This window comes from Corvus moneduloides, chromosome 3 (assembly GCF_009650955.1).
Source record: "Corvus moneduloides isolate bCorMon1 chromosome 3, bCorMon1.pri, whole genome shotgun sequence".
Taxonomy (NCBI): Eukaryota; Metazoa; Chordata; class Aves; order Passeriformes; family Corvidae; genus Corvus; species Corvus moneduloides.
The window spans coordinates 24,150,553-24,177,723 of record NC_045478.1 but is presented as its reverse complement, the minus strand read 5'-3'; the positions used below and the strand labels follow the sequence as shown (position 1 = coordinate 24,177,723).

Genomic DNA, 27,171 nt, shown 5'->3' with positions numbered 1-27,171 from the left:
GAGGGCAGGTGGGGCAGAGGCTTTTCAAAATTTAGTTTTATTTCTCATTATCTTACTCTGGTCTGATTGGTAAAAAATTAAATTAATTTCCCCAAGTCAAGTCTGTTTTGCCCATGAAAGTAACAGCTGAGTGATCTCTCCCTGTCCCTTTTGCAGCCCACAAGCCTTTTGTTATATTTTCTCTCCCCTGTGCAGCTGAGAAGGGGAGGGATTCAGCGGCTTTGATGTGTACCTGGCATCTAGCCAGGATTAATCCAGCACACCTTTATCATGCTCTTTTAACCTGATATGTTATTGCAAGAACCCTAATTCTTCACTGTTCATTTGTTATTTTTAAGCTTTGGACATGTTAAACAAGTGTTCCTACTCTCTCTCTATTTCAATTTACAATAAAAGAATATTGATTCGTTTGTGTTTACATTTCCCAGTAGATGGCTAGAAGTGACAAGGGAACTGTGTGAAGAAGTTCATCAGACTCTGTATAATTGTTTCTTCTCTGATTCACAAACTTTTAGGTGGTGATTTGCACAGCAGGAAGGCCACAGTGGAGGTTTATACAGTACCGTGAATCAAGAAAAATAGGCAGGACGATTTATAAATGTTGAAACACCAGCAAGAATAGCTGTCATATAAATAGCAGGTTATTTAGTCAGATATTTAATTTTTGAAGGGGCAGGCATTGACAATTATATCACTAAAGAGGGAATAGGCCTTTACAAATTTGTCTTGTCTTTTCATGTTGTTTATTTGTTAGATTTAAAATAAAATGCAAAAGAAAAAGAGTGACAGCCTGATCCCTTTTTGTTGCTTGGTTGAGTATTGTTCTCCATTTTGATCCTGTACATTGCAAAGTGAAAAACCACATATGGAATGGAAGGTCCATTAATTAAGAAAATTGTTTAGTAATCAGAAAAGGTATATTTAGTTTTCTTGTGTGACCTTAACCTACTCACTTAAGCCAGTGTCCAATTTCTTATCTATAAAGTGAGTATGACAGTAACTCTCTACTACATCGGATATTTAAACAATAGCAGCACAAAGACATAAGATTCCCCAGTAATATGGTGATGAGGACAATTAAGTATCCAAAAGGGAAAGTTATAAGGAAGCAGTATAGTAAGCTGAGACTTTTTATCTCTCAACATAAAATCTAGCATGTAAGCTAAACAAAGCACTGTGGGATTTGAAGGAACGTTTTTCATTTATTTATTATTTCAAAGATAGTACTGTTTCTGTGAATAGTTATAAATATCTTCTTCATATTAGTTTTTTGACTACTGATCAAAGATACTTCTGGGAAATCAAGTCCTTTGCTAAAATAAATTATTTGATAAAATTTTGTATTATTCAATGTAGAGACTGAGTTCCACAAAATATCTGGGGGGGATTGGACATTGAGTTTAAAAGAATTTTAATTTTTAACTGGGAGTCATTTAATTGAACTTCCCTGAGACAGAGTGTCTCAAACAGCAAAAAAAACCTCTCAGCAGAAATGTTTAAAAGTTCCAGCTATTAAGAGAATATGCTTTATTAGAAGGAAGAGTGTGGTCCTGCAAATGCAAGATCAGTGTTTATCTGTGTTGTTGTCCACACATCCATTGTCTACTGATATGTGATTTAGCTGGAAGCTATTATCTTGTTGGCGTTCAGTTGCAAATTACAAATGCTCTGATGTTAAGTGAGCTGAATGTTTTGATTATAAGTGAGCTGAAAATGTTCAGTATGTTTCCTTGCAAAATACACTGTTATCTAAGTGGTCTTGAAAGAATGTGGACGATGTGTCGTTTGGAAAAGTAAATTAAATATATGACAGTAAAGTTACTTCAGTCACTGGAAAGGTCATAAAAGTTTATCACATTCTGTGGTAAAACATTGTCATTCCTAGATGACAGCACTCCTGTGTCATTACACCTATTTCAGCTAAGCCTCATGAGATTCCAGGACAGAGTCCCCTTTCAGAAACTGGCTGGGAAAAGACCAGCATTTTATCACAGTGGTCCTTGACACAAGGCTGCAGTATTTTATGAGTTCATGGTATGGATTTCTGCTTAAGCTCAAAATTTTCAGTTGACAGTGGCTGCAGTTTTCAGTCTGGCATTCTTCAAGTACTTGCTTACACTTCAGGTCTTCATTTATTTATTGCTTTGTGTTCATATGTTCATATGTCAGTTCCTGATCCTAGAAGTTGTGTGTGCTTTATCCTGGGCTCTGAAGGGAGTTCAGTTTAAAGAACAAATTGAAAATTACTACACTATAGATTAAGAAAGGAATTGTATCTGAATTTACCACTATTCCTTTACTGTATCAACATGTGTACTTTCAGAGTTGTAAAATAAAAAATTTTCAGAATTTTTAGATAGTCTGCTTAAAATGCTTTTCTTCACTTCATGCTATCTATAGCTTTAGATACAATACATTTTTTTGAGTATCACCCTTTTCTATACATATTATGCAGCCTTGGCAGCACAAAATACTGTAGTTTTAGTAGGACCTTTACATGGATGTGGATTATAGGCAGTGCTTGCCTGTAACCTCGTTGTTGGCTTCTGACTTACTACTAGACTACTGCCACTACTTTAAAATGTCATTAATAAACATTTCTGTAAGAGTGGAAGATGGTTCTGATCTATGTTAAATAACTGTTTTAAACATAAGTTATCCAAACATATATGGTTTGCACCACAAAATGCATGTTACAGGTTTCAGAGACACTATTAACAGTCATGAAACTGTAAAGTTTGGTACTCTGGGAGCACAGCCCCTTTCTGATATGTGGAATCTTTTCTGTACTGCTATCTGGTGAACTGTTCATTGTACTTCAAGGAATCCACCTCACTTCATGTAGTCCCATTCACCATACTTTTTTGTCCCAAACCTTATACTCATTCTGGTCAAAGTACCTTTGCTAAGACAGTCTAGCTGTGTTCCCCAACCCTTCTTTCTGTCACCCTTTATCCACCCCTCTCTACAAATCACAGTCTACTTTTAGTGGAAAACATAAGATTTTTCTTTAACCAGCTTTTATCTATTTTCTTTCCCATCTAGCTTACCATCTTAATTTCCCTTGCTTCCTCTTTACAATGACTCCCCTAATTTGTTATCCTGCTCCTTCCTTTCTTCTGTCCCTGATCTTCTCTTTGTTTCCCACTAGTCAATTTCATTTGATTTTATGATTTTTTTCTTTCTAGTTTCTTTCCCCGAATCATATTTTACTCTGAACACAATCTCAGTCTCTGATGCATCAATCCTTTTGGTACCACTTCAAACAGCTAACCAAATCCTTCTCTTTCTGTCATTTTCACCCCTTTCTCCTGGCCTCCAATGCCTCCCTTACTATTTCTTATCTCTTTGCACAATCTGTCATGGCTGTTCTTCTTCACGGCTCTTAAATCAGCACCTTTGTGTCAAATATTCTTTCTCTTTTTTCTCCAGTTATAACCTCTCTATCCTGTCAAACACATCCTATCATTTTATATTCACACTTGAACATCTGCCTTTAACTTTCACAATGGCAGATGCCCACAAAGCTTTACCAAGACATCTCAGTTCCCAGATCTCCCCTTGCCTATTTCCTCCAGGTCCATGCAGCTGCTGCCACTCACTCATCTTGGATTGTCAGGAAAAGTAAGCATTAGTAACAGTAGGTTGAAGAGATGATTGAAAGCAGCAACTATACAGGAGTCATCAAAGTGTCTGGGAAAGGAGGATATAGTCTTCTGTAGAAGATCTGCAACAATAAACTTTAGAAATTAAGTATTTTTAAAGGGTTGTTGGAGTAAATTCTGAGTCATATTGCTGTTTTGTCTCCCTCCTTGTTTTCTTCTACCAGTTTCTTAGTTCAAAAGATTTTTTTTGCTTTACTTTTTCCCGAACACCACTTGATTCACTGGACAGCTTGAACCACGCCTTTGGGCTCAAGACATTATTAATTGTTACAACATAAGCAACAATTATGACTGATAAATTTCCCCTTTGGATCCCAAGGAAATTTTCAGTATTTCAACATCATTCTGTGTAATTCAGCAGCCTGACTGTTCCATATTTCATGCCATTTTAAAGCTATTCTCTCTGGATGTTCATATATATTTATTGTTGTAATTAGCCACAGCTAAAACATGGTAATAAATACCCTGGCAACTAGAACACAAAGTTTAACATTTTATGCTAAAAATCTTGTTATGGGTGAAAAACCCTATGCTTTTATGTCTAGCCAAGAATTTACTGTTAGAATAACTGAATGTTAGCAGTTTAATAAAAGAATTACTAGTCCAGATTAAATGATTATAGGAGGAGATAGAAAAAAGAAGACATGAAAGGTACTATACAGAAAAACAGTATGGTTAGAATTGTTATACAGTATTAGTGGGCTACAGACAAATATTTTCTGTCTAGAATTGCAGTACTGATGTAATAAATTTGGAATTTTGTCTGAATTGAATATTTTGTTTATGGCTCACCTGCTATTCTTAAAATCTAGGATATTTAAAATTAAATAGCACTTACTGGAGCTGATTTTAGAGATCTTAATCTGCTTGTTTTGCAATAACAATATTACTTATTCTTCAATATGTCAAAAGGAAAATTAAAGCCATGTTTATTGTGTTTCTTTAAAAGTCAAGTCCCCTTTTAAATAGTAATTTGATAAGTAATGTAATTTAATTAGGCATGCAAGTGAGTGTCACCATGCTTATAAAGGACACAGAGCATGGCCCCAAACAATTCTTTTACTGGACCATCTTGGCTTATTAATTTTCATTCTGGTTTTATTTTTTTCCTTTATGATTTAGTGGGGTTTTTTTTCAAATAATCTCCAAGTGAAAGAATGTATAGAAATAACATTTCAAGTAGAAATAATGTTGCTTAATTGAGAACTATATAATACAATTCCAACAGATGACAACATTTTTCAGCATCTTTAATGTTGGACTTAGCTTTACTGCTTATGTTGGGTGTTATTGCTTAGAAATATTGACTTTGATATACTCCATCTAAATCTAGACATTTAAAGGAAACATTTCAGTTAGGAATATTATCAACTCTATGACCTCTGTCAATGAACAAAAACATTATTCTTTAGGTGGTAATTGATACCACAGGTGCGCCTTAAGGTGACAAAATACACATTAAAAATAAAAATTAAAAAATAGAGCTAGATATTGAAAGCTGTATACCAAAATCTATATGCGCTTGTGAAAACAAAACAAAATGACTTCTACTGGATAATTGTCTACAGAAGATAAAATGAACATCACGGTATACCTAAGATACACTTCAGTATGATGGAGGGAGTATTCTAACAGTAGTTGCAGTCTCAGTGTCTTTGGTATTGACATTTAGTTCTCATTGGAGCTCAACACGGTCTTCCCTGTGAAGAATGTTCATAGGCTCATTTCAGCAGTGGATGTTCAGTCAGGTTTATTTTCAGCAAGCCATGGTCCTGCCATGCTGCTTCTGAAAAGATAATGTCAGTAAGCTTGACATGGTGCATACTGCTTCAGTACGTAGTGACTTGTGCTTCAGTGCTTTTATCCAGGGATAAATGTTTGCATTCTACAAACAGATTTATGTTATAACTCTGCATATAGTGTGTCAAACTATACTGTACTACTGCTTGATCTGAGTCTAGATCAAGTACCCATATTCCATCCTTACAGACAGATCCTGCAACCTTATTTTAAAAGATGGTTTTCATTACTCACTTTTGACACAAAAAAAAAATTGTACTTTTTTTACTTACTCAGCACATATCTAATAATTTCCATTTATATGTCACAGGTCCTCAAGTACCATACTAGTCATGAAAACCTCTCTGCAGAAAATATTAGTAGAGTAGTGATTAAAGTTTAGCAAGGTTTACTTTCATTTCAAAACTGGAACAGGTGCATTCTATCTTACTTCGTATGAAGTGTAAATTCAACATTTAAGAACTTACACTCAGTTAAATTACATTATTTTCATAAAAAATAATACAATTGCCAAGTAATATCTTTGTGAGAACATGTACAAAAAAAAGCCTCATTTCAATCTGAAAAAATACATCTGAAGAATCAGTGTACTGTAATTTGCCTTATAAATTTTTAACGTATTTGACAAAATGTTTAAACTTTGACTTAGATGTCTAAGTGCACTGAATTTTTTAATAAAGCTGCATAATTGGTTTTGCAGAGTGTGTAGCTCAAAGAATAACTTTGTATCTATAAAGTTATCAGATTTGAAGTAGACTTTACTAAGTGTGAGCGAACTTACTGAACATTCAATATGCTTCATGATTGTAGCTTCCTTATATGCAGTAATATAAACTGGTTTGTGATTATAAATTTTGGGTTTGAACTTGTTTCTTTATAAGTAGTCTGAATCTTCATTGAGGATTCCAAAAGTACTGTAAAGGTTTCAGTATTAATTTTAGTGGTATTCAAATTTTTCTCATATAATAAATAATCTTAATTTTGTACATTAAGGGCATTTGATTTGTTTTTAATAATGTCAATTTTTTTGATGTTTAGCTCCTTATTGCAGTTTAAACCCTACCTTGAGGAATGGTGGAATTATAAATAAAACAGGTGGTCCTGCTGGAAGCAAAGTTCGCTATTATTGCAAACCTGGGTATAGAATGATTGGTCACAACAATGCGACGTGCAGGCGCCATCAAAATGGCATGTACCAGTGGGATTCTCCTGTGCCAATCTGCCACGGTAAGGTACTGCTTTCTTCTTGAGTAGGCTTCTATAATTTCATTGCAAGGCTATTTCACAAAACAGAGACACAACATTGTCAATAGTTCTGTATGCCAAGAGAGACACTGACATCATGACCTGATCCAAACACCTATTGACTTGTGTATTTCATGTGTGAAGAATTGAAGTATTAAGAACTATTCATGCAGTCAAATACAGACCAAATGAAAAATATGTTTTCAATACTTTTTCTTTAGTAATGTACATACCTATAAACAGACCACAGGTCATTATATTGTATTACAGAACATTTTGTAAAATTCAGTAGTTATAAGGAATTACTTTATTATTTTAGAAAATCACTTCATAACCAGTTCTTTAAAGACATAATCTGTAGCTTCTTTTCTCTCCCTCTCTTTTTTTTCTTTTTGAATATCCTGAAGCTGAAACAGGGTCTATTTTAGCTTGCTGCTCTTGGTAAGAGTAGTTACTGTTTGTCAAACGTATATGCCCCATCCCTGGAAGTGTTCAAGGCCAGGTTGGATGGGGGTCTGAGCAACCTAGTCTAGTGAAAGGTATCCCTGCCCATGACAGGGGTTTGGAACCAGATGGTCTTTAATGTCCCTTCCAACCCAAGCTATTCTATGATTCTGTGATAATATCAGGGACCTGGGGAAGAGGAATAAGGCTGCAAATTCTATCCATATCATATATGGCCTATTGTAACTTTTGTCTGCTTCTAGTCTGCTAGATACAGAATGAAATTATGATAGCACTCGTATTTAAGAACATGATTTGATTAACACTTGCATTTACTTGTTTTTAACTTTGTAAGACATTAACATCAGTTTTCCATGTCTCCTTCAAGAAAATATTTTGCTTGATGTTCCATCAGTGATGGTTCAGATATTTCTAAAAAGACCATAAGATGGGAGTTCTCTTTTGTGAATTACAAAAAAAAAAAAAAAAAAGGCCAGCTGAGATTTGGCATGATGCTTTTCTGTTGGGAGCTATTTTGCTGGCTAGCTGGCAGGTGTCTTTTCTCAAAAGGTACTGAAATTTTGGCATTTTAATCTGCAGCTCAGTTACTCTAAGCATGTGAGGATAGAGACAGTATTCTGTGTGTACTTGTTAGACTAGGGGAGTTTGGCCCATAAACTTTAGGAGGCCCTATATTATACTTCTCTCCGGAATTTAGGATCTCGTGATTCCTCAGCTGTCAGAAATTCTGTGCAAATATATCCCTTATCTTTCTACCACTCATCTATCCAGACGAGATTAGCCTGCTACTGCTATTTCCACTATTCAACCAAATAGCACAGTTCTGTATAATGAAAATATGATCCAGCACTTAAAATTTCTTAAATAGTCTGATATTTTTCATTGTTTCTTTTTTTTTAGAATGGTCTAATGTTAAGTGTGGCTTTTTACATTTCTAGTTTTTATATTTTATGTTCACATTTTTGTGTTCACAATGGCAGAGAAAGTGTTTGAAATTTGCCATTCTAACCTTGAAAATTATGTCCAAACATAATGAGGTGTGTGAATGGAGAAAAAAGTTCTTTGCACAATTTAAGAAGAAAGTCCCCACTTTTAAGGACAGAACAGAATTCACAGAAAGGAGAAGGAAAAATGTACAGATGTGTGCAGGACTTGACATAACGTCCCAGGACTTGATAGTGGATAACCAGGAGTCAAAGAGTCTCAGAAAGTAATAGATTCTGAACAAAACTTAAGCAAACTGAAGAAAATCCTAAAACACTTCGGATACTGTGTCTGCCTGTATTTCATCACTATGTGCAAGAAGGAGCTTTGATATTTTAGCAATCTAGCTTGTTCACAAATAATTTTTTCTTGAATTTTAAGCTGTATTTATAATTTCACCAATATATGTGGCTACGGGTGTGTAGACTTCTGTAAATAGAGGGAGAAAAAATATTTACAAGATAAGGTGTTTAATCTTTACTATAAATTTCTTATAAATGTAAGATTCCTCATTTTAATATATAACTTTACAACTCTGGCACAATTATTCCAACTTGTATGTCTGAGTGAAGCATATGTTTTTCAAAAAACTGTGAAATGGAGAGCATATTTCAAAATTTATTCAGTATGCTTTCTCTTTGAAAATTAATTAAACTTACACATTTGGTCCAGCTCATGGATTTCGTTATAGGATCTTTCTAAATAAAAATGCCTTTGATTAGTTCAGAAATTTCTGTAAAACCACTCCTGCAGGGTTACATTTGTAATTAATAAGTTGGCTGTGTCAGATTAATTTTTGAAATCAAGTTTGATCATACTATCAAAAAGAGGAATTATTTTTTGCATATCTATTACAACAACATCTAATTTGAATATGAACACATCTAATATGAGTTAATCTGATAGGGTCAGAAGATATTTTCAATTCCAGTCTTCTCAAATGCAAATGCTTGTAATAATGTCCTGAATGCTGTATAAAGAACTTGACTCCTATCTAGGAAATTAGAACTTACTGTTATTGCTTTTATTTCATTTGTGAAGTGAAAAGAGAAACATGAGTCATATTGCATTCAAAATAGATATGGAGAGAAATTAACAATTATAAAATAACAGAAAGCTGCTGAGAGGAAATAGTAAGGCCCCAGTAACAACACTGACAATGACATATGTCATCTTTGCCACTGATTATCCTAGGTGTAGATTGCTGTGCTGGGGTAGAAAAGGAAGAGAAGACTGAGGCTGGGGATTAAGAGATGATAAGAGAAAATATAAGAAAAGCTTGGCAAGAAGAGCAGTTAGAATGAAAAACTGAAAGCAAGTTGTCAGGTTCAATATGGCTCAACAGTGCTGGGTTGCAGGAGTCTGGAGGCTGAGACATGGTACCAGAAAGAGTGCAACAGAGTGGCCGTGTTCATCTGGCAGGCATGAGCAAATGCCCCTCTTTATCCCACCTCTTCTTCCTATACAGGACTCAGCTTTTGACTCTGTTCTTCCTGATTTATCCCACTCATTCTTAAAAGAGCTAAAAATAATTTTAAAGAGCCTTGAAAAACCCTTAGCCACTTTTCACCGTTTGAATTACTCCCTAGTAGGTTTAGAAAAGAAAACTGGAGGTACCTACTTTAAGGAAGTTCTCATCTGGATTGTAAGTACTTGGAAAGCCTCAATATCTGTGACACAGTAATGATAAAAATATATCTGATGCCAACAGTTCCTTCTTAAAATGCTGATTCTGGGTACTGCCATTATGGATACCTCTGTGCTTGAAGTGCATAGATGTACATTGTGGAGCTAGAGACCTTTGTACGTTTTGCTGTACTGAAAAAAGATTATTCCAGGACCATGACTGTATTCCATGTCTACACTGGGAGACTGGGCTTGAAAATACCCATTTACAGTTTGCACAAGACCTATGACTCTGAGGCCACCAAACTACTTCCTCATAAAATTAGGTGTTCTGTGGTTTTGGGCATGGAATTAAACTTGGACCTTTTGCCTTTTTGGCAAACGTTGCTATGCACAAACGTCCCTCCTTAGCACACAGTCTTAAAAATGTGAGGTAAGTAGCAGATTAAAAATACCAAATTCCAGCTACTTCTTATAGATCAGTGACCATATTTCAGAATATAAAACAATAAATTTTTTATGCTAGACTAAAAAAGCCCAGAAATTTAAGGGGAAACCTGGTAACAATCTTTTAATAAGCTAAAAGTAGTTCCAGAGATGAATGAAATAATGAATCTGTGTTCTTTCTAGATAGAGGAATTACAGCTGACCTTACTTTAACAGGATCCTAAGTTAGGTTTTTCTTTATTTTTTTATTCTTTTCTCAGAGGGGCTAGTGAAATACTGGAATAGTTTGCCTGTGGAGAGTGTGAAATTTTCATTATTGGAGGTCTTTCAAGAACAAATTAGATCAAGATTGGTGGAGTTGTGATAGGAGAATAGACTATATGACTGCTCATAACAGTCTGGTTTTTTTTAATACCCCCAGCCCTGTTTTCACTTTCTTTTTTATTTCCATATGTATTCAAGTCTGAGAATTGTCAATGCTCTCTCTGATGTTTTCAACTGGATATCTTGCACATAAGCCACTCAGCATGTTTTTGTTTTGAATCCTACTTTTAGGAACTTCTCTGTTTCTAACTTTTTTTTGGGAGGTATTTAAATGCTTTTTCCAGCACTATGTTCAATGCCAGAAACAGGTCACTGAATGATAAATGCTTGTGGATTAACTTTAGGGATTTTCCAGCATATGAAAATAAACTCAATGTCTGACTGTAATGCACTCCCCAGCTTCATTTCTATATGCAAAGAAATTATGTGCTTTGAATATAAAAAATATGTAAGTATCTTACTGGAATACAGGTATATAGATACTTTAAAGGACTGCCATAAACCTTAAATTTACTGGTTTTGATAAGAAAAAAATGCAAGTATGCCATCTAGAACATGAAAGAGGAATTAAAACTATGTCTCAGTTTCTATGTAAAAGGCTTTTCCACTTGCATTGGAAGAAGTATATTTTTCTGCTGTGCAAGATAATAGATACAATTAAGGCTGACTTGTATTTTTAACACTCTGAATGCACATCTCCCAGCTGGAACCTGTCAGTCTCATCTAACCACTGACCTAAGAAGCATGCTGACAGTTCCTCAAGTCAGAAGATTTTCTCACACTATTCTTAATTGTTTAACGATCATGTGGGAAGCTGAGAACTTAAAAATACTTAGTTGGGGCACAGTAGTGTTACTGTTTCCACTGTCCAAAGAAAATATGCCATTTTAGTCAGTTTGGTTCAGCTTACTTTACTTTAAATAAGTCAAAGTACTTGCTATTTAGTGAAATTGTCCTTGCTGTTATGTTTTGTTTGAACACTGCTGTCTAAAAGCTTTTAGCAGCCTCCATAAATTTGTAGCAACAGGAGTATTTCTTTCCAATCCCAGTTTCTGGGAGAGAAGCATACAAAAAATAAACACATAAGACTCTAACTGGAACAGTGCCAGAATGCCCAAACTGCTTTTATGATAAGTAGCTAAAGCAGCAGTGAGAAAAGCCTGACAAGTGTAGTAGTACAAGATTCAGCAACTGAGGAAAGAAGGAATACAGTAAGAGCTGAGGTACACACTGAGAATGAAAGTGCTGACGTGTGACAGGTAAGCATAGATTTTGAGGTGCTTTAGCATACTGGCATTGCATCAGACCTGACATAACTGAGAGGCCCACCTGTGTGTGACCAGGCATTGTACATTTTTTTTCCTTAAAATAACTTGCACATAAGAGCTACTCAGTCTTGAATTTTTCAGTGAGTCTCTGGAAAGGTTATTGCTAAAGGTGAAGAACAATGCTGACAGAATTATTAGCTTCAACCATGAACTGAAAAGACCTGGATTGGTTTGTTGGGGTTTGATATTTTTGTCTTGTTTTCAAATGGCATAATAAAATCTTCTTGCTCCACTAAGGTATTTGAAGTTAATCCATGTTTGGAGTATTTAGAGGGAAATAAAATAAGGTCCACCTGTATACATAGATGGGCACATACATGGGATGGGTGGATAGACTCTTAGTTTTGGATTTTGGTTTTATACAATTAAATGTATGCACACTTAACAAAGAGATTGTTGTTTCGATATCAGAAAGGAAACCCGAAAACATTTTCAAGAAGTTAAATCTTAACCAAAAGCATTCAGACACATTGTCACAAGACAGAAGAGAACTGTAAGGCATGTTAGGATGAGTGGAGGCATAGTGCAAGACACTGGGAACACTGAAGCCTTTCACAGTAACCATGACTTGAAATGCATTGGCATTTTTATGGTATACTAGAGTGTAACTTTCCATCAATTCATAATGTAGACAAACATTTTGCAAGTATTGCTTGCCTGACACAAGATCAGTCAGCTGATGCTTAGGGCTGATAGCATTTAACCAGATACACCTATGCTGGCTGTTTTGAGTACCAGAGACCTGAAAAACTGCCACTCCTGCTGTGGTCAGCTTGTGGAGAATGACTTCTAATATAAAGATCTGCTCCCAGAAGCTGCAGAACTTGCTATTATCCTTCCCTTTCTCCACTTTCTCTAACACGATTCAGAGCAGTAGAAGTGGACCTCCAGAACCCCTTCCTTATCACTTCCCTACCTTTTCTGTCCCACTACTACTCCTTCCACTGGCAGGAGGCTCAGCCCCTACCCAGTGATGGGGAAATACTCAATTTTCATAGGAGAACAGTTTTGATTAGGATAAAAAAAATGCCAAGAAGTTGTGTTACAAAGGAAGCAGCTTATTTTGGAACATTCCTATAGTTCCACTTCTGTTAGCAATATGACAAATTCCACAGAAATGAACTAATCATTCATCATTTAATAGTGGTTATATCTCCTCATTGTAATCATATTCAAAGTACCGTGTTGTATTTAATTTAAATGCATCAACTGTGATAACTTGGAAACACTGCAAACAAATTTGAGAGTTGTGTTTATGGTACCATGAGGATGTGTTCTGAAATGAATCATTTACATTGAATTGGGCAAATGGTGATAAAAACTAGATTTTTTCAAAAAAATACTTATCTTCACCTCTGAAACAGACGTTAGACAAAGGCTGTGATTTCTTCTTTAGAAATATATTTATTTATTTTTATTTTAAAATATTAAAATATTGAATTGCTTCTTACCATTGACTGCATATAAGGAAAAACACTTTCATTTTTAAAACTTCACTTTTTATTGTTAAATATTTAAAAATGAAAGCTTCAAAGCTGAATTTTATTCAGTGTATTTACTGACGAGCAGTAAACTGGATGCCAGACTCTGAGTAGCTTGCGATTCTTGTACACACATACACATACTGGCTTATAAGAACTCATGCAATAGATTCATTGTAATAATTTGATAGGTAGCCTGCTCCAAGTTGCCATTTTGCAGAAAGTGACATTCTTTCAGAGAACATAATGACTTTCCCTTCAGAAGAGCTGTGGGGCAAAAATAAAGTCTTTACCAGCTTTAGTAACTTGTTAAAGGACCTAGAGTTAATATCTGTACATAAATAACTACTTTAAAATAAAGCATAGCATTAAAAGAAATAGCAAAAAAAAATTTATTATCAAGAGCCAAGGACCTGAGAAGTCAGATGACAGAAGGCAATCTTGGCTTGGAAACCTTTCCTTAAAGTGACTGAAATAGACATTTTTATAATTATACTCTGCCCTAAAATTTTATATTATGAGATACTGTTAAAGGAGCTCTGGTTAAATAAATTACTAAATAAACCTAAAAAACCACCCTAGATGCTACTCAAACTTCAATAATTTGACAGCAAATTAAACCTTGTGCTCTTGAAAGGAAAACTGTTCATTTGGAGTTAAATTCAGAAGGAGAAAAAAAAAGTGAAAATAATTCAGTTAATAATTCCCTAAATGATGTGGAAAATTGATAAACCTAGATTCACATAATATTTAGCATTCTGAAACAAATAAGTCAAATATGTAAATAAGGGTTAAAATATCTGAATAATGTCCTTAAGTGGAACTCTGCTGTGCCTAGTCATATATTTGGTTGCTTTTCTCATCAGACAAAAAATGTTAAATCTTTAATAGCGTTGTTTTAAATGCATAGAACAAAGAAACATGAAGTATATGAACAAACTACAATGAAGTAGTGCAGGAGAGAATAGAACAGTCTGCTAGAAAGCAATTAAGAGTTTTTCAGTTCATTGCTTCTTGGACCAAATCACTTTGGACATTTACTTGATTTTTTTCTCTAGCAAATAAAACATTGCCCTTAACCTGTGTTTAAAATTCTCTCTCTGCAGTGATTGTATTAAACTAAGTAAATATTTATAAAATGTTTGTCTATATAAGATGCACTTCTAGGTTTTTATCAATATTTTAAATACTGTTACATTTATCAGAATGTTGCAAATATGATGGAAAATTAATTTCAATTGTTATAAATGGAATATGTCAAAATTACTAATCTATGTTTCTTATTTCAGTGGTGGGACAATATTTTAAAGATATATGTGATAAAATTCCGATCCTTCATATTTTTCTTTCCTTTCTTTTCAGCTGTATCTTGTGGCATTCCTGACTCCCCTGGGAACGGTTCAGTTATAGGTAATGAATTCACTTTGGGCAGTAGATTGATATATGAATGTAATGAGGGCTTCAAGCTAGAATCTAGTCAGCAAGCAACAGCAGTGTGTCAAGAAGATGGATTATGGAGCAACAAAGGGAGGCCGCCTGTTTGCAAATGTAAGTGGGCATGTATTTCTCGAGAATATTTCTCCTGAACTTTCTCAGGAATATCTTCACTGCTGATGTTTAGGTTTTATGTATACATAAGCCCTGAAGTGGCCATTCAGGAATGCATCATCATCTATCATGTAGTAAAGTAGAAGAGGCCAATAAATTTGTTTAATTAAAAAAAAAAATCTTTATCTTCTTCAAAACATCTGAATTAAAATTGTTAGATAATTAAATTTCCTGTATATTTTCTTATTATGAATAATATGCCCTTCTCCATGGTGAGTTAAAATCACCAATTGTAATTTCTTTTTTAATATAGCTTCTAAAGTAATAAAAGCAAAAATTATTTTTTAAAAGATTAGTGTAAATAATTAAGCTAGATAGGAGTCCTTCAGTCTTCATTTCTGCCTCCTGTCAGAACAAGCCAAAGTAGTGCAGACGGATCTACTACATGGCATGGCCTCTTATTTGCATTGGGCAGCCACTGCTTGTCTCTGTCCTGCATAAAAGCAATAAACTGATCCTGACTTCAACGTGACTTGAAACCCTGATTAGGACATAATCGCAAAGTTAATAGCTATAATACTGTATGTAAAATTTTTGAGAGTTAATTTAGTATCGTGATCTAATCAACAGCATATGTATGTTCTTTCCAGATTCTGAATTTGATAAGCACTTTAATTTTTCAAACAAGTAAAATTCAACTAATTTTTAAAGAAATAGTAAAATGAGGCAAATATAAGAATTGTGAAGTTACACATTATTGTGAAAGGACTTCCATTTATTTGAATTAATTAACAGCAAACAATTGTTAGAAAATATTTTTGAAAGCTAGTTAGAGAGAATTTCTAGGCATCCTTAACAGCTGGTCATTTACCTTAATCTTGAAGACCCTCCTGAATACTCTCTTTCAGTAGTTTACTTTCCCCCTTGCAGTTTTTCCTAGTATTTATATTACCTGAAGCTTTTTTTCTGTAGTTTAAAGGCCTTGTTTCATTTGATATCCACAGTGGACAAATAGAAGTTACTTTATACTTGTTTTGCTCTTCTTAATGTGTTTGAAAACTGTTATTTCTTCAGTGTAATGGGCTATCCTTGGTGAGTAGTCATAATTCATCTGGCTGCTCACTTCCTTTCCCTTTTCAACCAGACAGGAAAAAATATGATGAAAACTCTCATGGGTCAAGATAAGGACAAAGAGAGGATTCAACTTCAGAAAAGTTAATTTAATGTATTGCCAATTAAAATAGGGTCAAATAACTTTCAGAAAATAAAGGTTAAAAAACATCAAAACAATGCTTTCCTCCCTCTTTGCCAGGGTCTCCTTCACTCTGTTGGCTCTTTTCCTTACTCCAGCCAGTGCTAGGGGAAATGGGAGTTGTGGTCAGCTTATTAAAGGCTTCTCTCTGCTTCTCCTTCCTCCTTGCACTTTTCCTCTGCTCCAGCATGGGTCTTCTTTATGAGCTATTATCCTTCAAGATAAACTTGCTCTAGTATGGGTCCTCCATCAGCTGCAGCTTCTTCAAGAAGTAATATCCACCTGCTCCAGTGTCGGCTGCAGTATGGATATCTGCTCTGACATGGTTCTCTCTGTTGGGCTATAGCAAAACACCAGCTCTGGTGTCTGGAACACCTCCTTCTCATGTACCCTTTGTGTTCCCTCTGCTGTTTATCACTCTTTTTGTTCCCACTTCCTCTGAAGATTTTTTTCCCTTTCCTAAACACAGTTTCCCAGAGGTGCTACTGTCACGGCTGCAGAGCTCGGCTGTATTCTGATTGGGTCCTTTGGAACTGGCTGTGCCCAGCAGCCTCTCCTCACAAAGGCCACCTCTGGAGCTGCTCACCCACCCCTGCCAACACCTTGACTCCTGAATCCTTTGCACTCAGTCACTTTTTCTGTAGAGATACCTATCTTATTGTGATTCATTCTCACTCTTTCTTCCTACTTTTAGGACCAGTGATTCTCATTATTGCCCTCTGGACAATCTCCAATTGATCTTCACCTTTCTTGAAGGGCAGTGCCTAAAACTGTACACAGCAATTCCACAGAGTACATAAAGAGGATTATTCAAAAACAGCTGTGATCACACAGACATGATCTGAATTCAGAGTCCTGTACAGAGGGAAGGCAGTGCTCCAGTGAATTGAAGTGAGCTTCATTTTCATAAAAAAAATGACAATGTACAAAGCACATCACTTGAATGATTATTAATCAGCAAAAATGTCAACAGATTTTTTTTGAGGGAAGAGGCCAGATAAACTATCTGGGATTAGATATAATGGGGATTAGATATACTGAATTAATAACACTATATCTGCAGTGAAAAAAAAAACAAAAAAACCCCCGAAAAACAAGAAAGAAGAAGAAAAAAATCTTTTATTATTGTAATGGTCAAACTTAACCAGACAAAGACTAACCTTTAAAACAAAGCTTAATTAATAACATTTAGCACAACTTTCCACATTAAAATTTTTGTTCAGTATTTATAATAACCTAACAAAATATTTAACACTTTCTTCTCTTCCTTGTCTTCTCTTTTCCTTTTCTAAAAATTTATTCCATTTGAAAAAGAATCCCATTACTTCTAAATCCAGAAGTGCAAAATTATAGTGCTAGTGATGTAAATGACAATTTAAAATCAATATTTTCAGAATGGATTGCTACTCAGAGGCAGGCATGCTTTACCCAAGATTTCTTACTTGCAAAGTGCAGAAAAGCTTAGACAATCTGCATAAAAACCTGTTTTTTCAGTATGGCTGCTGTAGGGATAGATGTGTTTAGTCTCCAGAAACAGAAATGCCTCTAACTTGATGGGAAGCAAACACAGCACAGAAAGGTAAATGGTAAATAAATGAGTCCATTTTATTCCCGTGTCTATTAAAATGAAGGTTGAAATCCAGGCAGTTTGTTTCGCAAAGCACCTCTAGTAATATAATGCCTGAGGCAGATGTTGAAAACTCCTTTCTTTTCATTAAAAGTATTTACATCCATTTGAAGCATGAAAAATATGATTTGTGATGGTCATAGAGCAAGACATAGATTGATCATGGATATTAGGCTATTGAATTTAATTACAGAAAATACAAAGCAACAGATATGTACTAAGAAAACTTAACTGAATGACAAATATCTTGCTTCAGTTATTCTGCATAGAGATCCCTAGAACATGATGAAGGAAAGAGATGTGTATCTCTATTGCTCTTCCATAGAATCATAGAATAGTTTGGGTTGGAAAGAACATCAAAGATCATCTAGTTCCAACTCCCTGCCATGGGCAGGAATACCTTCCACTAGACCAGGTTGCTTAAGGTCTCATCTAACCTGGCTTTGAACGCTTCCAGGAATGGGACATCCACAGCTTCTCTGGGAAACCTGTTCCAGTGCCTCACCACCCTCATAGTGAAGAATTCCTAATCTAAACTCACTCTCTTGAAATTTGAAACCATTATTCCTTTTCCTTTCACTACATGCCCCTGTGAAAAGTATCTCTAGCTCTCCTGTAGCCCTCCTTAGACACTGGAAGGCTGCTCTAAAGTCTCCCAGGAGCCTACTCTTCTCCAGGCTGAATGACACCAACTCCCTCATCCTGTCATCATAGCAGAGGTGCTTCAGCCCATTGATCATCTTTTTTGGCCTTCCCTGGACTCACTCCCACAGGTCCACATCCTTCTTTTGTTGGGGCCCCTAGAGCTGGACGCAGTATTCCAGGTGAGGTCTCACAAGAGCAGCATAGAGGTGTAAAATCACCTCTCTCAACCTACTGGTCACACTTCTTTCAATGAAGCCCAGAATACATTTGGCTTTCTGGACTGCAAGTGCACATTGCTGGCTGATGTCAAGCTTCTCATCACCAACACCCCAAGTCCTTCTCCTCAGGGCTGCTCTCAATTTATTCTGTGCCCAGCCTGTACTCCTGCTTGGGATTACCCTGACCCATGGGCAGGACCTTGCACTTGGCTTTGTGTCATGATCTGGTTACTAAAGTTCTCAGGAATGCCTCTGCCCGAATTAAGGTGCAAACAAGACCATATGCCAGTGACAATAGTATGGGTTTCATTTGATGGTAAATATGAGAGAGAGAAAGAAAGAAAGAAATAGAAAATAAGAAAAGAAAGAGAGTGACAAGGACAGAATAAGGAAAATATCACCACTCCATGGATCCCAACAATGTTGAGTTCATCCTCTCCAGCTGGTCTTCTTGAGAGTGAAGATTTTTATTTTATTTTATTTTATTTTATTTTTTTTCCCCTCCCCCCACCAAAAAGCATAGAATCTGATGGGTTAATATATGCTCAGGCTACGTAGGAAAACCAAGGCACCTCCCAGGGTGGGGGTGGGAGATTTCCATTGTCTCTTACAACAGACTCCAGGTTTGTTGCGTTACATGCAGTCCTGTGGTGCAAGGCTTTAGGAATTACTCTGGGGGGCACTTCAGGAGGTCTTTGATGGATTATGACACCCCCTCAGCTGCCTCTTATGTGAATGACCCATGGATGTGGCCTGTGGGGTAGGGGTTTCTACAGCTGGGCCAGTTTGTGTAAGGGAGGATGGGTGTTTATTGCCTCTGATCAGCGGTTACACCTGAAACCTCCTCTCCCTCACCTCATTTCAGGGGGGAAGTCTGTGTAAACCCGGCTTCTGTGGGCTGTAGTCTCCTCCACCCCAAACTCAGCCAGGGAAGAATCTCTGCTGTGTTTGGCTTTCTTGTAGATGCATTCTTCTCCTTCAGCATTGTTCATTTCTTCCTAGGCCTGAGACGATTAAGAAAGGGTTTTCCCTTTATCTAATCTTAGTGGTTTAACTTACAGTCCAAAGTCCCAGTCAGGTATCTTCAGGGAGGCTTCTTTGGTTGTAGCTTCTTTACACAGTTTTTGTTATAATGAGCAAAACTTTATATCAATGTTTGAGGCATGAACTATTTCAATCTCTGACACCTTACTGAGCTTCACAAGGTTTGCCTTTATCTGCTGATTGGTCTACTTGTCAAATCCATGTCTCTCTAGTTAACCTTTGCTCTTACTGCTTTCCTTTTCATAGAAGTATGTGGATGCATAACCTAGAAAATTGAGTTTATGGTTCATTCTTCTAACGTCTTAATTGGCTGAGATAGTCCCTATAACTGCATAACTTTATTGCTCTTTTTCACTATTCCTTTAATACAGTTATTCATAGATTTAAATCGGGTCCTTCATTGGTTTGTGCTAATTCATCAAATTTCACATATTTTAAGGAACAGTCAATGTGCAGTTAATAACAGTTAATATGCAGATTATGGCAGTTTTCTGTAATCTGCATATTGCAGATTTCACTGTAGATGTTTTTTTGAAGGTGTGGTATGCTGAGCTGTAACAGTGATGGTTCAGACATCTTTTTTTTAGAAATTAATTGAAAAAGAATTATAAATTTTACAAATTTTAGGTTTATAAATTAGTATTTTTTATAATTTTCAATATGTTTGGAAAATATCTAGTTATAGAACTAAGAATAATAAGTAGTTCTGGAAAAAAACATTAGTTGTAGTAAAATGCAAAAACAAATTTGCTAAGATAAACAGGCAAAGATTCACCATCAACTCATCATAGATATTGTGCTGGTGGTTTTTATTTGCTAAGATATTCAGAACATCATACCCATTTTCTTTAACAAATCCTGAGGTCAGTAAGTATTTTCTGAAGTATTTTTTCAGCATTTGGTATGTAACGTGGAGTACTAATTCAGTGAACTGTAGTAAAATAGTTCATTAATTTAGCAATTTTTAATTAGTCTAGATACATTAGACTGATAACAGATTGGCTTGATATAGCTGACTGGATTGACAGACTGATACTGAATACCACATGATCCTTTTGTTTATCTCTTTTGAGGCTTAAAAGCCTTTCCTGTTTGAATATATTGACCAACCCAAAGAGCTTAATTTTTTTCCTTTCTATCAGCATATTGAAATATCAACTTGCTCAAGTGATCCAATTTTGTTCTTAGGTCTTTGTTCATAGATTCTGTTATGTACAGGATTACTTGGTTTCTTACTGTCTTCTAATTTTACTAATACTTGTTAATTTAAACCACACCAGTATCTCAGACATAATACACCTTAATGTTGCTCTTATTTTTGAGCTAATAGTGAAGTTATTTAAAAGGTTCTATTTGAAAAATGTAGGTCATTATTGCATTAAGTTCACCAAATAGCAAGTCAGAAATGCCCGTTCCCTTTTTTTGTGGTTGGTTAGCTACCAGCTGGGGAATAGCAATCAAGTATCATGTGCTATTACACTTGAAAATAACAAGAGCAAGTACTGCTAAATAGCAAGTTCCTGTATTTGAGATATTTTTCCGTCAGGAAGGTTTTACTTGTCTTTTTTATTTCTTTGAAAAAAATAATTACACTCAGAGTCACAATATTCAAGATACTTTTAGGACCAACCTTCAGGTGTTTTTCAATACTTCCCAGAATAAGCTTTTCCATGAAGATTATTTTTCACTTTTGATATTTAGAGCAGTAAAGGAGTAAAATTTTTCACTGAAGTGAGACGGATAGGCCTGTAGTTTCTGGGGTCCTCCTTCTTGCCTTTCTTGAAAGTTGAGACAATGTTCAACAGCTTCCAGTCAGCTGGGATCTCTCCAGATTCCCAAGACTGCTCAAAAATCATCGATTGAGGTTTTGCAATGACATCATCCAACTCTTTGAGGATTCGTGGATGAATCTCATCAGGTCCCATAGATCTGTAGGGATCCAGCTGGAGCAGCAGATTACACACAACTTCAGGCTCAACTGGAACTTGATCATTCTCGTAGTCATGGTCCTCCAGCTCAGGGCATGGATGGTGCATCATCCATGTTGAAGATGAGGCAAAGAATGCATTAAACACCTCTGCCTCGTCCATATCCCTTTTCATGAGGTGACCGTCCTTATCCTGTAACAGGCTGATGTTATTTCTACATTGATTTTGCCATTAATATATTTGAAAAAAACTCTTTCTATTGCCCACAGTATTTCTAGCCAGCTTCAACTCCAGTTGAATTTTGACTCGACAAATTTTCTTCCTACAGTGTCAAGCAGCATCTCTTTATTCCTCCCATGATACCTGATCTTGCTTCCACTGGGCATATACCTTCCTTTTTTGCCTTATTTCCAAGAGGAGATCCCTGTTCAACCAAGCCAGCCTTTTGCCTCACCTGCTTGGCTTCCAACATTCCTGTGCCTTTACGGAGGCAATATTTAAAAAGTGACCAGAACTGATGGACCCCAACACCTGCAAAAATATTTCCCATGCTAGTTCCCTGAGCAGGGTGAATTTTGCTCTCCTCATTCCAGAGCTGAGGTTTTGCTGGCACTTTCCTTCCTCTCAACAGAAATTTTAAAGTCAGTCCCTTCGTGGTCGCTGTGGCCAAGACAGCCAAAAATCTCCACCTCCATTATGAGATCCTCTCTATTGACAAGCAGTAGATCAAGGAGGGCATCTTTCCGAGCCAGCTCCCCTTAGGTCCTGTTCCACAAAGTTGTCATCCAGGTTTTTTAGGAATCTTCTGGGCTGGGTTGTAGCAGCTGTGTGGTTCCCCCAGTTAATTTCTGGCAAGTTGAAGTCCCTCATAAGGACAAGAGCAGTTGACTTGAAAGTGTCCCTTAGTTCCTCAAAGAATAATTCATTGTCATCATCTTTGTAGCTGTAGGTCTCAGTAGACTCCCACAATGACATTCAGATTACTTGTTTGTCCCTAGATTCTTACCCAGAAACTCTCAACTAAGCCATTTCCAACTGTGAGCTCCATAAATTCTAACCCTTCTATTGCATCAGTGCCACCCCCTCACCATCTGTTGCTTTTTCTGCCTTGCCTATCCCTCCTAAAGAGCCTGTAACCATCCAAGGGGGCACTCCAGTCACAGGACTCATCCCACCAGGTTTAACTTATGCCAATGAGATCAGACTGGGACTGGGGCAAAGCATTGAGCTTGTCTTGTTTCACTCATGCTGTGTGCATGTGTAGAAACATTTTAAGTGTGGTACTTTGTAGCCTGCACCTTGTGAAGCAGATTGAGGGATCTCATTAGTGCTTGTTTCCTCCAGTTTTGGCACACCATACCATCGCTCATGACTGCAAAGCCTGGTATTTTCCTTCTCCCCCTTCCAAGCTGCTTTAAAGCTCTGTCAACAAGCCCTGCTAGCTCCTGTGCTAGAGCTCTTTTTCCTCTCTGAGAAATGTGCATCCTATCAGGTGTCAGTAGACCAGGTGTTGAGTAGATCATCCCATGGTCAACAAACTCCAAATTCTTCCACTTATGCCAGTCTCAGAGCCACACACTGACCTGATAGATCTGTCTATCTCGGCTTTATAACAACTCTTTTTTATGGTAATTTTATGTCATTATGAATTCCCTGCTTTTGAGTCTATTCAGAATTATCAATATATGGAGATTTTCATGTCATTAAAATGGATAATCTTAATCATGATTTCAAACTATAATTATGTTTTCTGACCTGTATTTTATGTAAATAAATATTATTCATACATTTTTGTATAAAAATGCCTGGAGAAGTAAGAGAATATCTTCACATCTGCAAGAAGTTGAGATAATCCCTTATAGAGTTTCATCTATGCAAATGAGAATTTAAATAGTGCCCAGACTGTAATTTCCAAGAGACTGACCATAAGAGGCAAGTCGATGCACTCATTCACAAATCATGTGCACAAAATCAACCATCTGTTAATAGTCGCTTTCTTGTTTCTTGAAGGATAAGGAATTTAATAAATCAAAATCAATTCCTGTAAAATTAAAATTTTTCAAGCAGCAGTTTTAGTTGATTACATCAACACAGCCTAGAAGTATATTCTGTATTCAGGAACATCCTGAATTAGAAACTGTACATCCATGCATTAGAATCTGATAGTTGTTTGTAAAGTGTGCTTGCAAATCTAAGTGTATCTATAGATAAAGAAAGAATAAATTGTATACTGACCTCAGTATGTAGAGGTAACATCTATGCGACTTTACATATTGCGAAATAGCTGAGCCTGTCTTGAGATATGTCCTATGGTTAAGACTAAAATTGTTGCCATTAGACTAAATAAGAAGCTTGCTTTCATATTTGAAAGAACCAATAAAACTATTGCTTGAAAGGAGGAGTGATAAAAATGTCACAGTTGATATGCATTAACATTAGAAAGGCATTAAGTTCCTATTTAGCATATTTTTTGTTTTCTGAAAGACCTATATGATTTTCACTACAAGATGTTAAGTAGAGTGCTTCAATATGTATTTTTTATTTAACAACAAATAAGGAAAATGTTTCTTCGTTTACAGTTTATAATCTTTCTATATCTGTGAAATGCAGTTTAGTATCAATACCAAAATAAATTAAATTAATGAGTAGGAAGTCCTCTATTAACTTGGGATACTGTTCTTAAGTAGTGAAAATATTGTTATAAAGGCCCAAGTGAAAACCTAGTAAGTTTCAAAGTGATTGTACACTGGCAATCCGTCCTAAGATATACTAAAAAAAAATTCTAAGAAAATATTCTGCATTTCAAATCAATATAACATTATAGTCTGTCATTTGAAAGTTCTTCAAATTATTTCTCCTCTTACACATCTTCATAGATATGCTGTGTTCAGTTCTGTTTTTCCTGAATGCGAAAATTTGCAATGGGTAAGATAAATATTGGAAAATGTAGATGTATAATTATAGCATTAGCATCTAAATTTTTACAGGAATTTTGATTCTTTCACTTTCCTTTTAGTTCAGTGATTGCCTGAACTAGTCTCTTTCATCATACATTCATACTTGTGATAAAATCACTTTATACCTCTCAGACAGTGTGAAGTCTAGAGAATATGCATGTATGTATGTATTTATGTATTTATTTTGCCAGGTTGTTAGTCTTTTCCCTGGTGGAATGGTATTAATTTATTGTAGCATAAATGAGAAGCAGACTTTTCTTTTTATTTCATCATTTGGGATTTTTACATACTTCCTCCTAATGCTTTTGTCTTCCACTAAGCAACTTATAAAGAAACTAAATTTCTGCTACTTTTTTGTTGGTTTTTTTGTTGGTTGGTTGATTTTCCTCAGAAAGTATAGTTTTTCTCATCTGTTTCTGGGGTAGTAGTTTTTTCTAAAATATTTACTTAGTGAATCTCACTTAGTGACACAAACAGTCACTAATTCACCCAGACATTTTTTACAGCAGGGAAATCCTGAATAACATGGTAAAAGATAACAAATATAACTTATTTAAATAATCATAAATATTTTCATAACACTAGTCTAGAGTCATAGGCACATTAAGACAGAATCCATGTCAATATCGTAAATATTGTAAACATTCTGTGGACTTAAATTGCAGAGCGTCAAATTGAAACTGAAAAAAGAACATAAACTATAGTTCTAGTCAGTAACTGCATTCTCTTACAAAATATGAAATACTAAAAGCAACAGAACTGAAATAACTCTAAAAATCTTCCTAAATATCATCAATTTTTTTTAAACTCTTATAAGCTGGAATGAAATAATTTTCCTGTATACCCACAATATAGAGTTTTATAGTAATTAGCATTTCAATGTGTGCTAGCAGCTTTTATGGCAACCTGTTTTAAGAACTTCTTCAAGCTTTGTGAACATCACAAAGCAATATTTGCTTTCCCTTTTACATCCACTGTAGTCTGTGATGTGTTTTGTCTCTGAAATTTTTAATAAATGTCATTAGAGAGCATAACTGTACGTCATTGTTCCACTGCATCTCACTAAATGAAAATATACTATAAACTGCAGTTCAATTTGTAATACTCACTGTATGAGAATTGCTTTCCTTAGAACTTGTATTTCCAAAATTGTTGGGGCCCTTCCCCCCGGCCATATGGTCCTGGGAGAGGGGCCCTGGGTGGAAGGCACGGGGTTTCCCCGCCCCTGGTCAGCCTCGTTCCCATTGGTTGGTTTGTGTTCCCTGCACGGGCAAGGACCCTCGGGTCCCGGGATTGCCTCAGTTCCTCAGCAGAGCCCAGTCATGCGGCTGGAGAAATAAACATCTCTGAAACATCTACCAAGGATCTGTCCATATATATTTCTTTTCCATGGGCCTCCTTGTTTGACACATGTGTTACAGTATCCGCACTGTAACACAAAATGACTATGATATTCTAAATCTTAGATAGTGAAACACCTGCCAGTAAGGTAAGACACACACCTGTAAAGAAATTTAGGGTCAGAATGCCAATATGTGTGTGTCCTTTCTTCACAGCTGTAACCTGCCCCAGCATAGAGACTCTTCTCTCAGAACATGTTGTCTGGAGACTGATTTCTGGGTCACTGAATGACTATGGAGCTCAAGTCATGCTCAGCTGCGCTCCTGGATATTATTTATTGGGTCAAAGACTCATACAGTGCAGGACTAATGGAACCTGGAGTATTGGCAATGGGAGGCCCACCTGTAAAGGTAAGGAACAGACTTGCTTAAAGAATATCCTATGCTTTTTAATACATATATTTTCTTCTATAAATAAAGGTTTTAAAAAACTATTTTGCTCTCACATTCCAATAAGTAAAAAAGTGTGAAATTTTTATTAACTTGAAACTAAATTATTCCAGCTCCTTAGGTGTTAAGTACAATATGCTTCATACAAGAGCCAATGAAGTAGCAGCAAGAGATCAATCTGTATTTACTCAACTAGATGGTGTATAAGTAGGTAGAAAATACTGGGAGAAAATGTTATTACTTTAGGAGATTCCAGATTAGAGTTAGATTAGAAGATGATATTGCTTTGACCTCAGGTGAAGCATTAAAACTGTACTGTTGGAGAAACATTCATATGAGCTTTTACAGTGTCCTCATACAAAAATGCCATAAATTACACCAACCCTGGCTTTGGATGTTTAAAGTTTTAGAGAACCTTGGCATTCTCAGTGGAATCATGCAGATTTCAAGGGTTACAGTGCCAAAGTCTTAATAATTTTTTCCAAAACTTCATTTTTTTCTTTTACAATGTGTTATTTTTTAAATTCAGTTAACTGCAATTGTGTCCCTTTCTTTTTGTTCATACATACTCAAAAATGTAGTTTTGATATGCTGCCTAATATGCAGCTACTGTTCAGCTGCTGACAAGTCTTTGACAAGATAGTTCTTGCCCACCATCTACAATTACAGAAGTTTTATGTAAGTAGAAAATGGGATGATCCACATCAGATGCAGTTAACCAAAAGCGAAGTATTAGATAGAGAAACACAGGGAGTTGCTGATTGAAGAGATATTAGTTAATTTATAAGAAAGGTACA

General features: G+C 35.8%; 1 protein-coding gene across 2 annotated transcripts in view; it reads left to right on the top strand.

Moving 5' to 3' along the window:
* CSMD1 (CUB and Sushi multiple domains 1) overlaps window positions 1-27,171 on the top strand; it is a 1,116,713-nt gene that overhangs the window by 1,026,492 nt on the left and 63,050 nt on the right. For both annotated transcript variants that reach the window (XM_032104597.1, XM_032104596.1), the window contains exons 49-51: window positions 6,504-6,692; window positions 14,728-14,913; window positions 26,141-26,335. In XM_032104597.1, the coding sequence (XP_031960488.1) occupies window positions 6,504-6,692; window positions 14,728-14,913; window positions 26,141-26,335 (570 nt within the window). The remainder of the gene's footprint in view (window positions 1-6,503; window positions 6,693-14,727; window positions 14,914-26,140; window positions 26,336-27,171) is intronic.